At 34.6% G+C, this 17,919-nt stretch overlaps 1 protein-coding gene across 1 annotated transcript in view; it reads left to right on the forward strand.

Moving 5' to 3' along the window:
* LOC142338070 (cilia- and flagella-associated protein 337-like) overlaps positions 1-17,919 on the forward strand; it is a 40,856-nt gene that overhangs the window by 19,179 nt on the left and 3,758 nt on the right. Inside the window, exons 3-5 of the mRNA XM_075387703.1 lie at positions 801-947; positions 1,864-2,015; positions 15,497-15,658. Of these exons, the coding sequence (XP_075243818.1) occupies positions 801-947; positions 1,864-2,015; positions 15,497-15,658 (461 nt within the window). The remainder of the gene's footprint in view (positions 1-800; positions 948-1,863; positions 2,016-15,496; positions 15,659-17,919) is intronic.

A 17,919-nucleotide genomic window follows, 5' to 3' on the forward strand; every position in this document is an offset into this window, starting at 1 on the left:
TATCAACAGGAACTTGAAAATGGGGGGTCACAGTCATCAACTGTCAAGTTGCACATTAACTTTGTTAATCCAGAGGATTGGTTCCCTTCAATTAAGTTGTCTGATAACACACTGTTTTCGCCAAAGCAAGAAATATCTACTCTTGAACTGAAGAGGCTTTCAATTTTTCACTTTTTCTCTTTCCCATTTCTCGTTCTTATTTTTCGAATAAAAAGATTAGCTTCTTATATAACAACAGATCTTTAATTTCACTGCTGATAAGGAGAAAAACTTCTTTCAAATTGGATTCAAATTCGTCTTGCAATATCTTGGGGTTGCTGATTTTTGTATAGGTTTTCCATTGCTCAATATCAGAAACTAAAGTAGGGTGGCTTAATACAGGTAACTTTAACTTATGTTGTTTTAATCTTAATGAATAACAAAAACGGGGGGGGGGGTAATGTGATCGTAACTTTGCTTAAGAACAAACACACGAGCAGTCAATTACTATCAAAACAGGAACAATCTCACTGGGGGACAAGCATGCCCAATAGACCCAAAACACTTCCAGTCAGGCAACAAGTATCAACCAGTACGCAAAAACACAGTATGAATTTAATCTTTTATAACTTTTTTTGAATTGCAGATTTTGCTTTAGGAGCCAACCACGCACGTGCAAATAATCTAACCTTTTACATTTGTGTTTGAAAGTTTTTTGAAGTCTCGATTCGGATCAGATAAGAAAACTGTTAAATTGTAAACTGCTGCAACGTATGAGCCAAGTTGTAGAAAAAATATCAAAATTTTAAGTTTTTTTACAGGAGGGGGAGGCAGTGGTGGTAGTCAACAGACAAGTGGCTCTTCCATAGATCAGGAGACAGGTCAAGAGGATCTCATTAGGATGCAGGAAATATTCGAGGAAGCAGACGAGGATGGAGGAGGGGGACTGGACATCGACGAGTTCAAAGGTTACTAACACACTCCTACAGAGGCCTCAAATTAAATAAAGAGTATTGCAATGAATTAGCAGCTCTAATGTGTTTAAACACCAAAAAGACTCTGCAGAAATTTTAATCCTCACTTCAGGTAGAATCTTTACGTCTTCTGACCTATAGAGGCGAGCGGTGTGTTGAATGATGGTATATTTAATGAAATCGAGGTATATTTAATGAAAGGGAGGTATATTTAATGAAATCTTGCTGCAAAAGCAAGAGTTGAATGTAAATAGAATTTGATGCCTTCTTGATGGAGAAACTGACCGTTTCGTGATGACGTGGATGCAAATCTTGAGTGAGTTCTGCTTGTGACGTTACTTACTCGGTTCAACCACGGAGCCACAAGAACCAGCAACATAAGCTAGTGAATTTTTAAAACTAATCCTAAGAACTATAAACCTCGAACTCTCCGTGAAGAGCGCTCTCAAGTACTGTACAATGAAGCTTATGAATGTGCTCATAATTCCACGTTTCGGAGATTCTGTTTTAATCTCTGATCTGAACAAGTGTATCTGGGCTATGCACTCATTGCTTTCTTATACGCTGCACATGAGCTGGTTGCTGCCGCATTTTAATACGCTGTTGTCTGATTTGGAAATCAGACGTGTTGAGTTGAGTTAATTCACTGCTGCCAGTGTTTTTTTTTCTGGATCGAACACTTCAATGGAACATATTGTGGGCAATGCGCTCAGTAACTCAATTAGGGAACGGGGAGGTGGAGGGGGGCCTACAGATTTCATTTAAATTATGGGAGCTTTGTTGTGGAGTAGCGCGGACTGTGCTGTGATATTTTTTTTTGTGCGGGGGCTATAGAAATAAAGACTCGTATTTTGTGAACACCTCATCTATAACCATTGAATAATCAAATTAAACAGAAGGGATGTTTCAGTGGCGATGAAGAAGGTGTTGGGTTCTAAGACTGATGACAGGGAGTTAGAGAAGTTGTTCATGAAAGTCGACACTAACTGCGATGGTACTGTGGACTGGGATGAGTTCCTATCATACATGCTGCTTGAATACCTAGAAAAAGACCTCATCAAGGTACGGCAGAATTCTCTCCTTGTTCAAGTACAACAGTTAGTTACACTCTGGTATTGTTTTGAGCTAAGACAGATGAGAGAGAGAGAGAGCTAAGAAAAATTAGGTCAAAATGAGGTATTTACTTATATTCATATCCCAGTGAAACGAAAGTTGATAGATCTTGCCAAGTCATGCACGATACTGACAAAATTTTAGTTGCCTTAGAAAGATCTTGTTAAGCTCATTTATCATCATCTTGCAAATTTGCACATCTCGAAAGTTTCTTGCCAAAAATCCAAGCAATATCTTATCAAGGGATTTCAAGAGTAGTTTCACTGGGATGCTCTGGAAAAAATGTTTAATTGAAGATTATATGAGACTCAAATCTAGTTGGGTGGTTATCTAGGGCGATTCGTTGCGATAAAAACAGACCCCACAGACTCGATATATCAAGAGATGCAAGAGGTCTATAACGTAGGTGGTTAATTTTAAGCTTTAATTATGGCCTGAAATTTGAACAAATGTACAACTTATACTGCAAATTTGATGAGCTAACTAATGAACAACATTTTTGTGAGCACGTCTCATTTGAAATAACTGATTTTTTGAGTTGATGAATACAGGTAATTTGGCCTCATCAAAAGTTAATTAGCTACAGAAGAGTGCTTTTGATGAAATAAACCCTTAAAAAATATACTCAGATTAGCGGCTTTGATATGCTTGATGTCCTTTGGTTTTATCATAAATCGCCTTTCAAATACAATGCAGGTCTATATCGTCTGTTCACAGTTAGTATTATATTTGGCATCTAAATGTTTGTAATTTAGATAGAGTTAGACCAATGAATGCAGCATATTCTTTCAAATCATTCAGATTAAAGGAAATGCGTAAGGTAAGGTTTTCTCTGAGATATCTTCCGAAAGCATTCCTAATGATTTGACTTCAGACAAATTTTTACTAGGGAACTTTTCAGTATTCTAAAAAATTTTTTAAAAAAGAAGATTTGCGTATTAAGAATAGGATAGGCATCCATCCTAACAATTCGCATTCTATATTAATGATTGACCATGATTGACCCAAAATGCCCATGAAAAGGCTATTGCTCGATTAATTAAAAGACTTAAGTGGGAGCTTAGGCAGGAAACGTGATTGTGTAATTTCAATCAATAAATTTCTCACTACTACAAATGTACAGTTTTTCTAGGCCGGCCCCGGTCGAGGTTTTATCAAAAAATAATGTAAGATTAGCGGCGAATTGCGGTGAAAAAAAACTTTTTTCAACGCAAAGTGCCCGCATCTTTTATACGTTGAATGCGGTGAAAGCAGTGAATTTTTGTAAGATTTGCTTTGAATTTAGCGGTGAAAATTTTTTTTCACCGCATTCACCGGATTTCTTACAAAAAAGAAACTGCCGTACACGGGTTCGGATCACTCACCTCTCGGATGTCACCAACTTCTTACTCCACTGCGCCATCTGTCACTTTTATTTTCTGTGAATATAAGATAACTTAATTTAAGATTTGCGATTTTAGCGGTGAAAAATTTTTTTTCACCGAATTCTGCTGCTAGCGGTGAAAATTTTTTTTCACGGCATTCTACTGGTAGCGGTGAATAATTTTTTTTTTCACCGCATTCCTCTGGTAGCAGTGAAAAATTTTCTTGCACCGCTTATGCGGTGAAAAAAATTTTCACCACTTAATTTTTTCCACGCATTCATCGCATTGAGCGCAAATCTTACACTTATTACTCAAATTCAGCGCAAATCTTACATCTTTTAGCAATTTTTAGCGGCGACATCTCGACCCGGGGGCCTAAACCTGGGGATAAATTTTTTTTTTTGATATTTGGGTGGTTTTTTCGGATCCCTATCGTTGTTTAGAAACGGAAAGTTTAAGTTCAGCGTTTGCCAAAATGTACTAATGTTTTTCACACACCTTCATTTCTTCTCAATAAAAAATTTGGAGAATTTAAATTAGAAGTAGTTGAAAGGAATATTGGCAGATAATCTGAAACTGATGAGAACCGTTCACTAGGTATAAACTGACACTAAAAATGGATCAATAACTATGAAAAGAAACCATCCCCTCATATGAACAAAAACATCGACTTTTTACACGAACTTAGGGCTAAATTTTACCAATTAAACTAATCGGGTATTGTATACTTATTAGTGAATAGCTGATCTCAGCGAGGTTGCGTACGTAGTATTAATCGTTCTGATAAAATTGTATCAAATTAATCGCTTTCGGGCTTAATTATACAATGGAATTTTGTTTTTTTCTCTAAGTTCAGGAAAGAGATTCAAATTAACTAGTTTGATACGGAACACAACTAATTGTCCTAAGGCACTGCAACATAGCCCTGATTAAAACTCGAGAAAATGTTAGCTGTTTTTACTTTCTATAAACCCAGTAATATAGGTTTAAAGGGCATGATTAGTAAGTTACCATTGAATCGCTATGGAATAATGGTATCACAAAAGATTTTTTAAACCAATTCCCTGTTGGGTGACAATTGATTAAAAAAGTAATCGACCAATCAACAAGTAGCCTAGGCTAAAGACAATTCGGACGAAAACAGACAGGTCGGGACGACAACAGCGACGACTTTGGGAATCGCCCAAACGGTTTGTTAGCAGAGTATTAACCGGCCGCGCTGTCTTTCAAAAAACCAATAGTGAATCTTCTTTTATTGTGCTGCTGCCGGCTGGTAGAAAAATGGCTGGCAGCGAGCTATACTGGCTTATGTAGTTCGGACGCTTGAATTAAGTAGACGTAACATTGTATGCCGTTAACACCAACGCTCTGTTTGTTATTCAATATTAAATTACTTATACTGCTTAACAAAGGAAACATTAATGGATTCAGAATCAGAATCAGTTTTCACTTGAAGGGCTGGGCTAACAACTTAGTTTTTTTTTGTCTGTTGAGATCAAATTGTTGACAACTAAAAATAAATGAGAAAGTTCATTTAGCATCTTCAATCCTCTTGCATTTCTCCAGCATACAAGAATTCCGGCAGACAATTTTTAGGGAGTGAACGTGGGACGGTATAACCCTTTATTTTTATTAGGACTAATAGATGTCTGGAAATAATAATCTTCTTGGTAAGATCTTTTTGATTAATATTATCTACCAAGACTCTTAGAGTAGTAAATTGGACAAACCTCCACTAAATATATCAGGTCTCTATCGACGATTAACTTTAACTAAACCAAAGTGCTTGGGAAAAGAATTTTGCTCAACCAATGAAATGACAAATCCAAGTGGGTAAATGAAAATTTTTGGTTCCTATATTATGTTGTGGCCAAAGCCTGGGAATTGCTGAAATACGATTTTTCCGATATCTGTATAAGTTTTTTGATTGGTATTGCTGTTTTGATTTGAGTTAAACTAACTTCTTTTTGTTCATAATCATATCCCGACTCTGTCCGACCAATAGCTTTTGAGTAGATATATGAAGGTGGTATATATGAAAAACTCCGGAACAAAATAAATTTAAATTTAAACAATTCTTTCCTTTTTTCCCATTCTACTTTAAAAAATGATGCTTGTTCCTTTGACAACTCTTTACTTTTAGCCATATATATATATATATATATATATATATATATATATTGCAAGTTTTTATGGCTTTTCATATATGATTGATTTAGTTGATTGTATCAGTATGTAAACGAAGAAAAATATTCAAGTAAATAAAACTTGAAGAAAAACCATTTTTGTTGTCTTTTTCTCTTTTTAAGCATTTAGTGCGCGATTTTACTTTTAAATGAGCAGCGGAACTACGAAGTAGCTAAACTATAACGCATCATTAGCTCTTAGGTATCGAAACAAAGCATAAAATAGTTGAAATCACATCAGGAACATATTATTTCAACAGCCGAAAATTTTATTCAAAATCTTATCAGTTTGATTATGTTTCCAAAGCACTAGATTGTTTTGAGTTTTTAAATGGGATATGCTGAAATGGCAAAGAATTATCATTTTAATTAGTGAAATTTTTGGTTTAAAAATTGACTCAATTTCTTGTAGAAAGGGAAACCACAATTGGGAAACCAAAATTGGGAAAAGATGATGATTCCTATATTAAGTTGTGGCCTTAGCCTGGGAATTGTTGAAATATGATTTTTCCGATATCTGTATAAGTTTTTTGATTGGTATTGCTGTTTTGATTTGAGTTAAACTAACTTCTTTTTGTTCATAATCATATCCCGACTCTGTTCGACCAATAGCTTGTGAGTAGATATATGAAGGTGGTATATACGAAAAGCTCCGGAACAAAATACATTTATATTTAAACAATTCTTTCCTTTTTCCCCATATTTAAAAAAAAATGATGCTTGTTTTTTGACAACTCTTTATCTTTGAAAACCATATATATTTCAGATTTTGATGGTTTTTCATATATGGTTGATTTATTCGATAGTATCAGTATATAATCAAAGAAACATATTCATTTAAATAAACCCTAAAGAAGACCATTTTTTTGTCTTTTTCTCTTTTTAAGCATTCTAACATTCTAAGCAATCTAAGCGTTTTAACATTTAAATGAGCATTGCAACTACGGAAGTAACTAACTATCACGCATCATGAGCTCTTAGGTATAGAAACAAAGCATAAAGTAGTTGAAATCACATCAGAAACATATTATTTCAACAGCCTAAATTAAATTGTTTACCAGTTTAAAATGTAACAATACGCACGATAAAAAGCAACAAAATAAAATTTTAAAATTTTATTTTACAAAATTTATTCTAACGTTACCAAAAAAGCAGGAGTGCAGTTTTTATTCAAAATCTAATCAGTTTGATTAGGTTTTCAAAGCACTAGCTTGTTTTGATTTCTTGAATGGGAAATGTTGAAATGGTAAAAAATTATCATTTCAATTGATGAACTTTTGTTTAAATTTTAACTCCGTTTTTTGTAGAAAAGGAAACGACAATTTTAAAAGAAAAGGTCTTCTAGTTTTTTAAAATTTACCTTGAGATGATGTTAGAATTAAGTCGAGATTTGATCCAAAAATAGAATGTTTGCAGATTTGATTTTGTGATTCTGTTATTTTCAAACGTTAGCTGCCATTGCATTATTCCAGACGGCCAGTTTTTATGTTTTTGCTGTCAGTTTTTCTGAGTAAGCTTTTTCTCTTACGTGTTTTTTCTATACTGAGGTACTGTTTTCTCAATCCTTTGCATTATCTTTTGCATCATGTCTCGTTTTTGACTGTAATCAAACATTGGGATCCTTTATTAGCAAATCAGTGTCTGTACCACAAATACCTGCGCTTGGGGTTTCATTTAATATACAACAAAAATTGGTGGCCAGAAACGATGAAGATAATGTCACCTACCCTCATGAAAAATTTTATCATCACACTAAAATTAAATTGCGAATTTTAGTTTTTCCTCATGCTGAGAATATGGTGGGTTCTCTGATGGAAAAATATGGTAATTTAAAAGAACTTCATGCCCAGGTGGTCAAAAAATTTTAAAATTAATCGTTATTTCAAGGTATATTTAAACTAGAATGACATAGGAAAATAAAAAATTGCCCGACAAAAATTAATTGAAAACGGGTTTGCAAAAGTTATAATCGGTCAATTTTTGATCTCATTCAGGTTTTTGATGCACTAATTTTATTTATTGCCATAGCTAGGCAAAACAGCCTACACAAAAAACTTTTGTGGAAACAACCAAAGTTTTGTAACTCCGTCTTCAATTTAGCATGAAGCTGTGTGCAATTTAAAGCCATTCTTGAATTGTTTGCCGCTATAAGCATTTAGTACTTGTCAGTTTTCATTCGCCTCACTACGCGGCAGAAGTTCACATGCTAAAGTAAATAAGCTCGAGTTTGCGAGTGCTTTCCACAACCATCTTTTAAGATCTACACACCACATAGTGCTTGTCCACGCCGTCTCTGTTGCATAGGGTTACTAACTGCAATAAATGAAAAAAATGCAGAGACAAAATATAAGAACCTAATTGGTTAGCAATTTCAGAGATTTCTCTCACAGTAATAATTTTGTTTTGAGAATACAATAAACAATCTTGTTAATACCCCTATGACTGCTCACAACATTTAATTCTTAAAGTAACAGCAAATTGAAATCGAGCTAACTTATAAGGTTTCAGAATAACTGAATACTAAAAACTTTGGACATGCGTTGCGTTTATCTATGAATACGAGCGGCGAACTCGTGTTTTTACATCAGTTATGAGCACGATTAGCGAAACCTCATTTCATGGCGAATAGCAACTTGAATTTTTGCCACATTCCTATGCATTCAAATCGTGCAAAGCGTTTTTGATAATCCTTTCAAAATGTAATTATGTGAGAAGACTTTGATATGAACAGAAACATCGATTCTTTACGAGAAATTATGGCTAAATTTTACCTATTAAACCAATCGAGTATTGTGAACTTGATTAGTGAATAGCTGATTTCAGCCAGGTTGCGTAAAAATTATTAATCATTCTCATAAAACTTTATCAAAGTAATCGCTTTCCGTTTTTTTTTAGAAAGGAATTTTGTTTTTTTTCCTATAAGTTCAGGGAAGAGATTAAATTTAAATAGTTTGACCCAAACTCAACTAATTGTCCCAAGAAACTGCAACGTAGTTTTAAATAATACTAGAGCAACAGTTAGCTGTTTTTGTTTTCTATAATACCACTAATGTAGGTTTAAAGGGCATGATCAGTAAGTTACCATTGAATTGCTATGGAAGAATGGTATCACAAAAGTACAGGTTTTTTTTTAAACCAAATCCTTGTTTTGTGACAATTGATTTAAAAAGTAATCGATCAATCAACACCTAGCCTAGGTTAGAGACAATCCGGAAGAAAACAGACAAGTAGGGACGACTACAGCGACGACTTTGGGAATCGCCCAAAAATATGTTCGCCGGGCATTGAACAGCCGCGCTCTCTTTCGAAAAACCAATAGTGAATCTTCTCTGATTGTTCTGCTGCCTGCTGGTAGAAAAATTTGCAAGATATGCTAGCTTATGTAGTTTGGGCGTTTGAACCAAGTAGACTTGACATTATATGCAGTTGTCCTATTTACCTAATGAACAATGGCAAAACAATAATTTCAAGTGGGTTAATACTTGTCTAGTTGGATTGTGGCGTGAAAACCGACGCTCTGTTTGTTTTTCACTTTTAAACTGATTATACTGCTTGACAAACGAAACGTTAATGGGTTTAGAATCAGAATCGCTTGACACTTGAAGGGCTGGGATAACAACTTAGTTTTTCTTTCTGTCTGTTGAGATCAAATTGTTGACTACCAAAAACAAATGAGAACCTTCATTTAGCATCTTCAATCGTCTTGCATTTCTCCAGCGTTTAACAATTCCGGCAAACAATTTTTAGGGAGTTAACGTGGGACTCGGCATACCTTTTTATTGTTATTAGGGTTAATAGCTGTCTGAAAAAAATAATCTCCTTTGTAAGGTCTTTTTGATTAAAATTATCTAACAAGACTTGTAGAGTAGTAAATTGGGCAAACCTCCAATAAATCTATCAAGTCTCTATCGACGATTAACCTTAACTAAACCAAAGTGCTTGGGAAAAGAATTTTGCTCAACCAATGAAGTGACAAAAACGCATGGGTATATAAAAATTTTTGATTCCTATATTAATTTGGGGTCTAAGCCTGGAAATTGTTGAAATATGATTTTTCCGATATATGTATAAGTTTTTTTTATTGCTATTGCTGTTTTGATTTGAGTTTAACTACCTTTTTTCATACTCATATCCCAACTCTGTCCAAACATTCGCTTTTGTGTAATATATGAATGTGGTATATATGAAAAACTCTGAAAAAAAAATACATCTATGTTTCAACAATTCATTCCTTTTTCCCCCAATTTTTTTTTGAAAAAATGATGCTTGTTCTTTTAAGAACTCTTTACTTTTGAATTAAATATCAGAACATTTAAGTATCAGATTTTCTTGGTTTTTTATATATGGTTGATTTATTCGATGGTATCAGTATATAATCGAAGAAACATATATAATTAAACGAACCCTAAAGAAAACCATTTTTGTTGTCTTTTTCTCTTTTCAAGCATTCAGTACGCTTTTTTACAGTTAAATGAGAAGTGCAACTACGGAAGTAACTAACTATCACGCATCATGAGCTCTTAGATATAGAAACAAAGCATAAAGTAGTTGAAATTCCATCAGGAAAATTTAATTTCAACAGCTTAATTAAATTTCTACAATACGCACAATAAAAAGCAACAAAATTGATACCTATAAATAATCAACCAAATAAAAATTCGAAATTTTGTGCTGAAAAAACTATTCTAACGTTACCACAAAAAACATGAGTATTTATTCAAAACCTAATCAAATTTATTGTTTCCAAAGCACTAGATGGTTTTGAGTTCTTGAATGGGAAATATTGAAATGGGAAAAATTATCCTTTAATGGATGAATTTTTTGTTTAAAAGTTCAAAACTTAACTGCCATTGCATAATTCCAGACGGCCAGTTTGTATATTTTTGCTGTCATTTGTTAGTAAGCTCTTTCTCTGAAGTGGTTTTTTTTATACTGAAACACTGTTATCTCGTTCTTTTACATTATCATATACAACATGCCTTGCTTTTGTCTGTAATCAAACATTGGGATCCTTTAAAAGCAAATCAGTGTGTGTACGACACGTACCTGCGCTTGGGGTTTCTTATAATATACAACAAAAATTGATGGCCAGAATTGACAAGGATAATTTCACATACCCTTATGAAAAAAATTACCATCACTCTAATACTAAATGGTGAAACTCAGTTTTTCCTCATGCTGAGAATATGTTGGTTTCCTTGAAGGAAACGGATGGTTTCCTTATAAGAATTCACGCCCAGGTGGTCAAAAAGTTTTTAAAGTAATTGTTAATTCAAAAGATGTTTAAGTTAGAATGACTGTTTTGCAGGAATATAAAAGTTTGCCCGACAACGATTAGTTTAAAACGGGTTTGCAAAACCCCAAGGTGAACTTGTTCAAGTTTGTTCAGGTCAATTTTTGATGTCTTTTGGGTTTTTGATGCACTAATTTTATTTTTTGCCATACCTAGGCAAAAAGCTTACACAAAAAATTTTTGTGGAAACAACCAAAGTTTTGTAACTCCGTCTTCAATTTAGCATGAAGCTGTGTGCAGTTTAAAGCCATTCTTGAATTGTTTGCCACTATAAGCGTATTTGCTACTTGTCAGTTTTTATTCGCCTCACTACGCGGCAGAAGTTCACATGCTAAAGTAAATAAGCTCGATTTTGCGAGTAGTTGCCACAACCTTAATTTAAGATCTACACTCCACATAGTGCTTGTCGACGCAATCTCTGTTGCATAGGGTTACTAACTGCGATAATTGAAAAATTGTACAGCCAGAACAGAAGAGATTAGTTGGTTAACAAATTTCAAAAATTTCTCTCGCAGTGCTAATTGTGTATTGAGAATACAATAAACAGTCCTTTTAGTACATTTATTACTGTTCACAACATTTACTTCTTCAAATTAGATCTCAAGTAAACAGCAATTGAATTCGAGCTAACCTAAAAGGTTTCAGGCTAACTGAATGCTTAAAATCTTGGACATATTTTGTGTTTGTCCATGAATATGAGCAACAAAGTTCCGATAATTATGACCACGATTAGCGTAACCTCTTTTCATGGAGAATAGCCTCTTGAACTTTTGCCACATATTTATGCATTCAAATGGTAAAAGTCGTTTTTGGTAATCTTTTCAAAATGTGATTTTGTGACTAAACTTTGATAATATTTGACAAAAAACACTGGCTGTGTTGACGGGGTAACTGAGTTCATTACACCTCGAATGGTTTGTTTGCTAATTCCGTTTAATTAAAAAAGTAGTTCTCAGTTTGAAACTATTGTTGAATTTTTTTTATAACTATAAGCATATTTGTTAATTGTCAATTTTTTTCATTCGCCTCATTACGCGGCAGAAGTCAACATGCTCAAGTAAATATGCTCGAGTTTGCGAGTACTTCCAACAACCAGGTTTTAAGATCTACATTCCACATAGTGCTTGTCCACGCTTTTTCTGTTGTATAGGGTTACTAAATGCGATAATTGAAAAATTTTAGAGCCAAAATAGAAGAGCCTAATTGGTTAGCAATTTCCGAATTTTCTCTGGCAATGCTATATGTGTGTATTGAGAAGACAGCGTTTTTAACACCCTTATTACTGCTCACAGCTTTAGTTCTTCGAAATGGATCTCAAGTAACCACCAATTGAGTTCGAGCTAACCTGGCTAATTGAATATTAAAAAAATGGGACGTGCGTTGCCTTTATCCATAAATATGAGCGACAAAGTTCGGTCAATTATGACCACGATTAGCGTAACCTCTTTTATACTCCACCTAGTGCTCTTATTGCTGCTCACATACCCTTGTAACTGCTCACAACACTTAACTCTTCGAATTAGATCTCAAGTAACCACCAATTGAATTCGAGCTAACCTATTAGATTTCAGGCTAACTGAATGCTTAAAATCTTGGAAAAAAATAGCGTTTATCCATGAAAAAGAGCATTGAAATTACGTCAATTATGACCACAATTAGCGTAATTTTTTTCCATGGCGGATAGCCACTTGAATTTTTGCAACATAATTTTGCATTCAAATCGTACAAGCTGTTTCGGTAATCTTTTCAAAATGTTATTTTGTGACAAAACTTTGATAATATTTGACAAAAAACACTGGCTGTGTTGACTGGGTAACTAAGTTCATCATACCTCAAATGGTTAGTTTGCTAATTTCGTTTAAATAATTAAGCTGTGCTCAGTTTAATACTACTGTTGAATTACTTACAACTATAAGCATATTTGTTACTTGTCAGTTTTCATTCGCCTCATTACGCGGCAGAAGTCATGAAGCTCAAGTAAATATGCTCAAGTTTGCGAGTACTTTCAACAACCATATTTTAAGATCTACACTACACATAGTGCTTGTCCACGCCGTCTTTTGTGCGTAGAGTTACTAACTGCGATAATTGAAAAACTATAGAGCCAAAGAAGAAAAGATTGATTGATTAGCATTTTCAAAAATGTCACTGGCAATGCTATATGTGTATTGAGAAGACAATAAACCGCCTTTTTAATACCCTTACTACTGCTCGCAACATTTATTTCTTCAAATATTGTCTCTAGTAACCACCAATTCAATTTGCCCTAACCTGACTAATTGATTGCTGAAAATCTGGGAAGTGCGTTGCCTTTATCCATAAATATGATCACAGAAGTTCGGTCAATTATGACAACGATTAGCGTAACTTCATTTACACTCCACATAGTAATCTCATTACTGTTCACATACCTTTATTACTGCTCACAACATTTAAACCTTCGAATTAGATCTCAAGTAACTACCAATTGAATTCCACCTGATCTATTAGGTTTCAGGCTAACTGAATGCTTAAAATCTTGGACATACGTTGCGTTTATCCACTAATATGAGCAACGAAGTTCCGTCAATTATGACCACAATTAGCGTAACCTCGTTTCATGGCGAATAGCAACTTGAACTTTTGCTACATAATTATGCATTCAAATCGTACAAGCCGTTTTCGATAATCTTTTCAAAATGTTATTTTGTGACAAAAATTTGATAATATTTGATAATAAACACTGGTTGTGTTGACGGGGTAACTAAGTTCTTTATACCTCGAATGGTTAGTTTGCTAATTCCGTTTAAATAAACAAGCTGTGCTCAATTTAATAATTTTGTTGAATTACTTACAACTTTTGGCATATTTGTTACTTTCAGTTTTCATTCGCCTCATTACGCGGCAGAAGTCAACAGGCTCAAGTAAAAATGCTCAAGTTTGCGAGTACTTTCAACAACCATATTTTAAGATCTACACTCCACATAGTGCTTATCCACGCCGTCTCTTGTGCATAGGGTTACTAACGCCGATAATTGAAAAATTGTAGAGCCAAAATAGAAGAGCCTTATTGCTTAGCAATTTCAAAAAATGCTCTGGCAATGCTATATGTGTATTGAGAAGATAATAAACAGCCTTTTTAATACCCTTACTACTGCTCACAACATTTAGTTCTTCGAATATTATCTCAAGTAACCACCAATTGAATTCGAGCTAACCTGGCTAATTGTATGCTAAAAATCTGGGACGTGCGTTGCCTTTATCCAAAAATATGAGCTACAAAGTTCGGCCAATTATGACTACGATTAGTGTAACCTCTTTTATACTCCACCTAGTGCTCTTATTACTGCTCACAAACCCATATGACTGCTCACAACATTTAATTGTTCGAATTAGATCTCAAGTAATCACCAATTGAATTCGAGCAAACCTATTAGGTTTTAGGCTAACTGAATGCTAAAAACCTTGGACATACGTTGTGTTTGTTCATGAATATGAGCAACGAAGTTCCGTCAATTATGACCACGATTAGCGTAGCCTTTTTTCTTGGAGAATAGCCACGTGAACTTTTGCCACATATTTATGCATTCAAATGGTACAAGCCGATTGGTAATCTTTTCAAAATGTTATTTTGTGACTAAACTTTGATAATTTATGGCAAAAAACATTGGCTGTGTTGACGGGGTAACTGAGTTAATTACACCTCGAATGGTTAGTTTGCTAATTCCTTTTAAATAAATATGTTGTTCTCAGTAAAAACTATTGTTGAATTTTTTACAACTATAAGCATATTTGTTACTTGTCAATTATCGTTCGCCTCATTACGCGGCAGAAGTCAACATGCTCAGGTAAATATGCTCGAGTTCGAGAGTAATTCCAACAACCATATTTTAAGATCTACTTTCCACATAGTGCTTGTCCACGCCGTTTCTGTTGCATAGGGTTAATAAATGCGATAATTGAAAAATTTTAGAGCCAAAATAGAAGAGCCTAATTGGTTAGCAATTTCCGAATTTTCTCTGGCAATGCTATATGTGTGTATTGAGAAGACAGCGTTTTTAACACCCTTATTACTGCTCACAGCATTTAGTTCTTCGAATTAGATCTCAAGTAACCACCAATTGAATTCGAGCTAACCTGGCTAATTGAAAGCTAAAAATCTGGGACGTGAGTTGCGTTTATCCATGAATATGAGCGACGAAGTTCGGTCAATTATGACCACGATTAGCGTAACCTCGTTTCATGGCGAATAGCAACTTGGACTTTTGCCACATAATTATGCATTCAACTCGTGCAGGCCGTTTTTGTTAACCTTTTCAAAATGTTATTTTGTGAGAAAACTTGATAAGATTTGACAAAAAACGCTGGCTGTGAAATGGGGTAACTAAGCTCCTTATACCTCCAACGGTTAATTTGGCAGAACTTCGGTCTACCAGTACCGAATTAAACTTCCTTTCAAATCATTCCACTGTTACAATGTGCTAAATTACAGAAGTGGAAACCAACTGCATTTAAGTGAGTAATTTATTTGAATTTAAAAATTCAGTACCGATGGACGCCTGTAATGATGCAATGATAAACAATTCTCTGCATTGATGCTGTTCTTAGGCAATGATGGCTGAATTGCCCTTCTCGAAGGACGAAGTGGAAGTTCCTCGCAAGCACAGCAGTCTCATAGTCAGAATCAGACACGTGCCATTGACCAGGAGTGTCTCCTTCACCCACTCCCTCCCTATCCCAGGCAGGGGAAGATACTATTCCATAGATGAGGTGACTTTGTCAATTATTTCTCTATTTAGTCAGTCACAGCTGGTGTTTTGATGCTTTGTACAGGAGTCTATCCATGAATGCGATTTAAATTTCATTTTTAAAAGTTCTGATAATTAAATTCCGATGTGAATTAAGATTATATAACCGTTAAGTTCAACGCTTACACGTTCATAAATTTTCAATCAGTCTGTAGACTTTACATATTTATTGTTCCATCAACAAATTTGAGTGCGGGAATATTCTGCTTTTTGAAACTTTTTGGTTAAGACCTCTGTGGTCGCTAGATGTTACGATTTCAAACTGAACTAAATTTTGTCTTTCAGCAACAGAAGATGATGATTAATTTAATGTTGCATTGCAACACTAGATAACTTTTGCGATGAAAAATAAATTTAGTATGAAAGGATAACTCAAAGGATATTTTTGCAATATTTTTTTTTTGCAATTTTCGTATTTGTTATTCCTCATTTTTGTGGTACTTGACCAATTTCATAATGATATTTGTTACCAGTTTGCAACTCTTTACTGGAAATTATTTTAATATCTCTCTCGGGTGTATTCTATTCTCATTATCAACTATTTGCACTCAAAAGTTAATTGATCAGCATTCATTAGCAATTTGAAACAAAAAAATGATTTCCCGATTTCAGCAACTCTTTAGTTAACCTTTTGCAAAATTAGTATTTGTTGACCTCTTTCGACCGAAACATGAAGCAATCATTGTAAACGTGCGTGCGTCCTTTTTCCTGCTTGACCGTTTTGTACAAGAACATTCCTTCAATTTTATTTAGTGAGTGACTTTATCAAGTTTGACTGCTTGGTTGTTGGCTGGCCCAAATGGCTAATTTCCAAAAATTAGTTCTGTTGCTAAAACAAAAGCTATAGCAAGATAAGATATGAAAAGGCACTGATAGCCGAATGATTAACAATGGGTTCTATGAAGACGGAGATCGTGGGTTCTATTCCCTCCTTGGGCGTGCATCTCCCCTTGGACCGGAGTTTTAGGTGTTTAGTCAAAGATGTTGAGCTTGACAAGATTTCACAAGTGTTTTTAATTCGAGTCAAGCCAACTCACTACTAAAAAGTCAAAATTCATTTACTAGTCTCGAACTCACTTTTGTTGCTTTTTAGACCTTCAAATGAGCAGGACCATCGGGGCCATGATTTTCTTAGACCATGTTTTTCACCTCCTCTAGGATCTAGTACCCGGAGCAATAAATTGCTCCTCCTTTCGTTTGAGAGCACTTTCTGCGAGGTTAGTTGGTCCCTGTTTACCTTGTCTAAAACTAATTGCCGTTTCTGCTTTTTGTCATCCTCTTATGTTTAAAAAGCTTATTCTTGGGTAATTTTTTTGATCAAAACAACGTCACCACTAAATCTGTTCTTAATAATCAATTTTGGTTTTATTTGCTTTTGAGGGGAAAGTAATCGATGAATAAGTTTTACCCACAATCTCCCAGCTAAGGTTTTCAATTACATCATTTACGGTCGGTGGTTTGTTGTGCGTTAGAGCGCGTGTGTGCGCTTAAGGGTGTGTTAACATGAAGGCCTGGGAGTGTTTCTATAATTGGGTATGTATGTGCTATGCACAAGGACACATAAACATATAAACAAAATCCAAAAACAAAGAAGCACTCAAAGGTGTTTCATAGCTTTTTCTTGGCATCTCCTAAATCAGTCGATGGTATGTTTTAAAAACTTGAAAGTTGAAATCTTATCGATGGATCAAGTTGATTTTATATAAAATTTATAACTTTGTTGCTCAGATATGTTTGTACATGAAAAAAAGCATCCTTTGAATTCGAATTCTCAGATTAATAATTTTTTTTAAAAGAGCCCTGACAATCAACTTACAGTAATATAGTTAAAGTTACATCAATAACTTTTGGAGGCATGTACCGTACTGGGGGCGGGTAATATACTCCCTTGGGGGGTTTTAAACGTTTTATTGTATGGGGTGGAGAGGAGTGCATATGCAGTTGTTTGTCTCTTTGGGTCTAATCTGCCCACCCGCCCTCCTGATTAGTGGGCATATAGAACTTCCAATTGCATTAATTGTAGCGTGTTTAATAATTACTAAAGGCATTGATTGGAATGGACATCTTTCTCAAACTTTGAGTGCCAGTACGATTGCATGAAAGATCCACTCCTTTAATTTGTCCACGCTGTCAGAAGAATTGCAGGTACACTGATGAAAATGTTATAGTTTTTATGATTTTAATTATAGTTTTTGGGAGTATCTTCCCATGTAAAAAGGGCAC

This window comes from Convolutriloba macropyga, chromosome 4, assembly GCF_964194025.1.
Source record: "Convolutriloba macropyga chromosome 4, txConMacr16.3, whole genome shotgun sequence".
In the NCBI taxonomy this organism is placed as follows: domain Eukaryota; kingdom Metazoa; phylum Xenacoelomorpha; order Acoela; family Convolutidae; genus Convolutriloba; species Convolutriloba macropyga.